This window comes from Lolium rigidum, chromosome 2 (genome assembly GCF_022539505.1).
Source record: "Lolium rigidum isolate FL_2022 chromosome 2, APGP_CSIRO_Lrig_0.1, whole genome shotgun sequence".
NCBI classification, from domain to species: domain Eukaryota; kingdom Viridiplantae; phylum Streptophyta; class Magnoliopsida; order Poales; family Poaceae; genus Lolium; species Lolium rigidum.
The window spans coordinates 24,372,438-24,378,437 of record NC_061509.1 but is presented as its reverse complement, the minus strand read 5'-3'; the positions used below and the strand labels follow the sequence as shown (position 1 = coordinate 24,378,437).

Sequence of the window (6,000 nt, the reverse complement as noted above, 5' to 3'; positions counted from 1 at the left end):
TATTTGTGTAATGACTATGTTGGTATTGTAATGAATGATGACTCTTTAATATTCAACTGTTATGTCTCGCAAAAACAATCTTCCTGGGATTGCGATGTATGGCATAATAGGCATCTGGACTTAAAAATCCGGGTGTTGACAGCAGTACAGACCAGCGGGGCATTACTTTTTGCCAGAGATGCCCAACCAAGTGAAGAGATCCTGTACGGCTTGGTAATCGTTGTTTCAAGCGGTTAGCCTGGTTCCTTTTAGACAACGTCTGCAAAAGGAGACTAGTGAGACACTGGCACAAAATAAGTATTCGAAATTTAATCTGGTTTCACGGTCCTCATAAGCCATACCACATTATTTGGATCAGACCAGTGCTTGACAAGATCTCCCCACTGCTCGTCAGTCATGCAGGGTGCAGGAGACGTTGTTGGAACATTGGCAGTAATCTAGCCAGTGAAGTATGTCGCTTTAAGCTTATAGCGGTGCTGGTGCAACAATTTTTTGAATATGGAAGCGATGACAAACTTTACATCCTCATTATCCTCATGAAATTCAAACCTTAACTGCTCACAACGGTGGAATGATTGGTGAGTTATATAACATAGAAACAACAGTAAGCTACAAGAAATGGGACAGATCAATGTGGAATAATTTATCATTACCAGGAGAAGCATGACTTACATGTAAATTATGCACTAAACTCTCGAACTGTGAAGGGGTGTCAACGTGGTGCTTCCACAATGGGAAGGTAGGAAGTTCATTCCTAATAAAATAGCCAACATGTGATACAAGATATGAAGATTCATGCGGATGAAGTGGCCTTCTGCCACCTACAATAGATGTGATGCGAAATCTTGAACCCATTCCGGAAATCTTAGCTGCAAGTTTTCTTCCTACCGTTGGCCCCCTCGTTTTTATTGATCGTGGCGAACCTACCAAGTTAAGCATTACATCAAGCTATCATGGTATATATATACATAAGGGAGCATTAGACTACAAGTATTGAAAAATTATTACCTTTTTTGGCGTGGGTCTCATCATCGGGAGAGGAGTTGTCTTTCGCAGGACTAAGGGTCGGAGGGAGATCATCACCAGTTTGCTGGTGTTGTGGCAGCACTGTTTGGACATTTGAGGTTGTATCATCTGGGACTAGCATCATGTGTCCTTGGCCATTATTACCTACCACCACTCCTGATGATGCCAATTGTTGGCTCGAATTTGCTGTGGAAACTGGTTCTGTTGGCAATTGTTGCTGAGAAACAGTATTGGCAACTGGTGGTTGTGGAATGTGTGGGCTGGTACATGCTGGGGCTACTTCTGTCTGATTCGATGGTTTGTGGTTTTTACGAGACCTTTTACTGTTATCATTCTTGGCATGTTCGCCACCTCGTGTCAGTCTCTTGTTAGACCTTGTAATAGGAGGAGCAGCACGAGCATCAGGCTTAACCCTTTTTTTATTACGCACTGTCACCCATCCTCCGGTATCAGCCTGAGGTTCCTGTTGAGTGTTCTTCCTCCTGTTCGTTCTTGAAAAGTTCTTGCCCGAATCTGCAGATGCCTGTCACACATAAATGATATTTCAATGTATGCTTGGTCCAACAATTATAGCTGGGCATGAAACCGTTCTCCAGCAGGTGGACGTGAAGGGTCTTTGAGGTAGAGTCATCCTTCATATTCTTACAGGAACTATATGGACAATACATGAAACCATTTGACCGCCTATTTGCCTCAGCCACGTTGAGAAAATAATGCATGCCATTAATGAACTCGGGATGGCACCGGTCACCGTACATCCATTGTCGACTCATCTTTATTATATATGTATATCAAAAATCATTAATTACACAACATCATGGATATATGAGTGACCAACTTAATTAATATTCAAGTTCATCACATAAAACTAAGTTTTTATATAAAAAAGAAGAGGCTCACCGAGGTGGTACGGTGCCGGCTAGGGGACGACGCTGGCGATCGATGGCGGTGAGGACGGGGCTCAAATTGCATATAAAAAAATAAAATCCCTAACTTAGACATTTCATCGAACACCTTGCTAGCACTAGAAAAATAGTATGAGTTAAAACTACCAAAGAAATGAGTTAAATTAGGAACGCCGGAAGAAAGGACGATATTGCTAACCCTTTGATAGATGTATATCATTAATCTTGTTAAAATGGTGGAGAAAAAATAGAGATTTATTGGAGTGTGAGAGGTGCAAAATATTTTAGAGTGTGAGAGGAAGAAAAGAAAATGAGAGCCAGCAGGGCCGGGCTAGGCGATGTGATATAGGGTGGCACCCTTTAGTACCGGTTCGTGTTACGAACCGGTACCAAAGGTCCAGCCTGGCCCCACACGCGCCTGAAATTTGGGTGGAAGACCTTTCATACCGGTTCGTAACACGAACCGGTTCGAAAGCCCCTCACGAACCGGTATAGATGCTCCTCGCCTGCCTGGGCACACAAACCGGTATAAAAGCTCCCTTTAATACCGATTCGTAAGCAAACGGGTACGTAAGCCTCAGACGGATGCCCCTTTTTCTACTAGTGACTCATCATATTGGAACATCAACTTAATTTAGCTGACGATACGAAATGGGCTTAGTAATAGAGGTGTTTTTGCAGTATTGAACGGAACCACCTGAGCGTACCAAATACTACTAGAATCCAATTCTGGAACGTGCACTCTTGCATTTAAATGGACGACGTGCATCTTTCTAGCATCAGATTTTGTACAATAGTTATATGTACTTATTATTTCTCCGCATTATGGTGTATATAGTATACTTGAGACTGATTTTATACTAATTGATCATTCTCTGCATTCAATCTTCTTTTCTGAAGACAAGCATGAGCCTAATTTTTTGACTGCTTTGTACAACAAAGATTTTAGCCGCAACGCCGCGGGGTATTATCTAGTTAATGGAAAACCATACACGCCCTCGATGCCGCCACCAGAGACCAACATCATCATTCATCAGTTATCTTCCTTCCACACCCGATGAACAGCTTCCATGAGTTTCTCCTTCTGTATTGGCTTAGTCAGGTGGAGATCCATCCCTGCTTGGATGGTCTTCTGCAGCTCCTCCTCCACAGAGTGCGCAGTCAGCGCGATGATTGGGGTGTGGATCCCGTAACGGATTTCTTCCTCGCGAATGCGCTTTGTCGCTTCGTAGCCGTCCATCATCGGCATCTAAAAACAACAAAGAAGATCGAGCAGTGTCAAAACCGTCATCAGAAACAAAAGATTGAATTGACTTGCTTGGCATCGACAAATGGAAAATGTACCTGGCAATCCATGAATATCACGTCGTAGGGCAAGACCAACCGTTCCTCTGAAGCAGCACCACCACTTGCAATCTCAAGAGCATTGATGAATATTGCCACAGCTTCGGATCCATCCGCTGCTACCACAACTGTTGCACCCAGAGTGCTCAGCATTTTCTTTTGGATAAGCTGCAGCACTCTCGTGTCTTCCACCAACAGGACGCGCTTCCCTTCCAGTGGCTTGGCATCTTCAAGCTTGGGCAGCTCCTGGGGCACTGCCGCCGCCGACGTGGTTTCAGAAATGGTTTCAGACGACGCAGCAGTGGCCTCCAGAGGCTTATGGTCTCCAAGCATGGGCGGCTCCTTGGGCACTACCACCGCAGCTGTGATTTCAGATGACGCGGCAATGGCCTGATCCGCCGCTGGCACCTCATTGATGGCGATCCCGACCTGATGCGAATGTAGTTGCGGAAACGGAGACGCCTGGAGCTCTCTCATGACCTCGAGGAGCTTGCGCAGCCGGGAGCCGTGGATCGGCTTGCGCAGGTCCATGTCGCAGCTTGCCGCCTCCTTGAGCCTCCTCAAATCCTCGGAGGAGGTCTTGAGGTCAGTAATGCACGCCACCCTGCACGGAACTTGGTTCTTGATGCTCGCGAGGCTCGACGCCTCCTGGAGGATCTCATTGAGCCTCCCACCGGAGACGTCGACGACAACGAGTAGGCCGAAGGGGTGGAGGTGCCCTGCGTGGTTGCCGCTGCTGTTCCGTAGGACCTGGGTGACCATCTCTTTGGAGCTGAAGCACCTGTCAGCTACACCGTCCAAGTCATCACTTACGCCCTGCGACGAAGATATCGACGCTGGCCTAGATGGCGAGGCACCCACGGCGGCGCGTGCCATCTCCATTGTATGGGCGAGGAGCTCGGCACGCGGGACGGGCCAGACCTTCATCCCGACGTTCTCCATCCATGTCTGGAGGATTCGCCGGGTCTCGTCCCCATGGACTAGGAGGACGCACTGCCCACCCTTGAAGCATCCAGGCTCCTTAAACAGGGATGGCACCGCCCTCCCGTGCTCGATGGGCTCTTCAGCGTCACTGATCTTGAGGAAGACGTTTAATCTGAAGCATGTTCCCGCTTCTCCTGGCTCTTTGTCCTTGATGCTTATTTCGCCACCCATCAAACGTACCTTATCAAAACAAGAACAACAAATAAGTAACAACATTGTAAGAAATGCAAAGTAAATTAGAAAACATCACAGCCTGCAAAGTTATAGATAGCCAAACCAAAAAGTACACTAATACAGTGCAGTTGTGTTATTAACAAAAGCAACATAAGTGTTTCTCTAGTTTTTAAACCTAATGAAAAAATAGCTTTTGGATCAATATGTAGCCATCCTAATTTACAAAGAAAAAATATATATACCGTTAGTTTTACTAAAGCTGCAAAAGGAAAATGAGTATAAATTTTACTAGTCTATAATTTATGCATCTGGTCATACAACTGTTTGATTGGATCACAGTAAAAAACAAAGGATTTTCAGGACTCCAAAACGCAATATTGCAATTTCATGCCCATTTGAATTCTATGGTATTTTTATTTCTTTGATTGCATCACAGAAAAAACAAAGGGTTTTCTAAAGAATCAAAGGATCATTTCCAAGAAGGTTGAGTGGATATAAAAATTATCATCAATATAGTGCAAATGAATCCTTAGAAAAAATTCCTTATGTTATTAAGTCCTACGATCAAGCAGCAAACATAGAAAATTTTCTATGAATTACAATCCTCCAAATTTCCTATGAAAATTCTTAATAAAATAGAGCATTAGAATCAATATTCTAATTGTGGTAGTTTAACATGAATAAATAATATAAGGATGGAAGCCACTTACAATGGATTGGACGATGCCTAAGCCTAGGCCGGTGCCACCATGCCCTTCATTTACTTGAACGTAGTTTTCAAACATAGATTCCCTTTTTTCCTTTGGAATCCCAACACCTGTATCTATTACCTCAAAGTAAAACTCAATGGCGTTAGGATCATTCTGAAGAAGTGATCGGCGAGCATTCTGTTCTGCACCTTCTTCCCTCGTTCCTAGCAGCCACCGACAGAACATGCTTGCATGCCAGCGGGGGGCGAACCTAGATGGGGTGCTGATCATGGAATTCCTTCCAATAGGGCGGTTGGCCCAGGCGCGTAGCACGACGTGGCCGTCGTGCGTAAACTTGATGGCATTTCCAAGAAGGTTGTCGAGGATCTGTTTGAAGCGCTTGCAGTCACCGATGACAACATCGCATCGAAGAACAGAGAAGTCACATGGGTCCCAAACCACCTCAATGCCTCTAGACATACCGACGACGTTCGCCATGTCCATGGATTCTTCAAGAACGTCGGCCATGCTGAACTGCACCTCCTCCAATTGCATCTTCCCGGACTCCACCTTGCCCATGTCTAGTATGGTGTTAAGTATATCTGCAACACACGTGTTACATATATGGGCTTAATTTAACATATGTTGAACAAAGAAACTTATTGCGCATCCGAGTACATACATAACCAAAATGGAGTCTCAGTGTGCTCTAAATCCGAAAACGTACACAACCAAGATGAATCGTACATTTGATAAGATATTAGCCTAGCTCTTTAATAGACAAAGACTAAACACATGGTGTGGCTAACATGAATATGCGACCATCTATGTGAAATCGTGAACTACTCAAAACATTATATATATATTCTTTCTTGGGA

The 6,000-nt window shown here is 44.6% G+C and overlaps 1 protein-coding gene across 1 annotated transcript in view; it reads right to left on the bottom strand.

Annotated features, from left to right (window-relative positions):
* Positions 1 to 2,964: 2,964 nt before the first annotated feature.
* The window catches only part of LOC124689366 (probable histidine kinase 2), a 62,754-nt gene continuing 59,718 nt past the window's right edge, over positions 2,965 to 6,000 (bottom strand). Inside the window, exons 6-9 of the mRNA XM_047222910.1 lie at positions 5,144 to 5,724; positions 3,633 to 4,439; positions 3,276 to 3,581; positions 2,965 to 3,180 (exon numbers count right to left, since the gene is read on the bottom strand). Coding sequence (XP_047078866.1) covers positions 2,965 to 3,180; positions 3,276 to 3,581; positions 3,633 to 4,439; positions 5,144 to 5,724 — 1,910 coding nt within the window. The remainder of the gene's footprint in view (positions 3,181 to 3,275; positions 3,582 to 3,632; positions 4,440 to 5,143; positions 5,725 to 6,000) is intronic.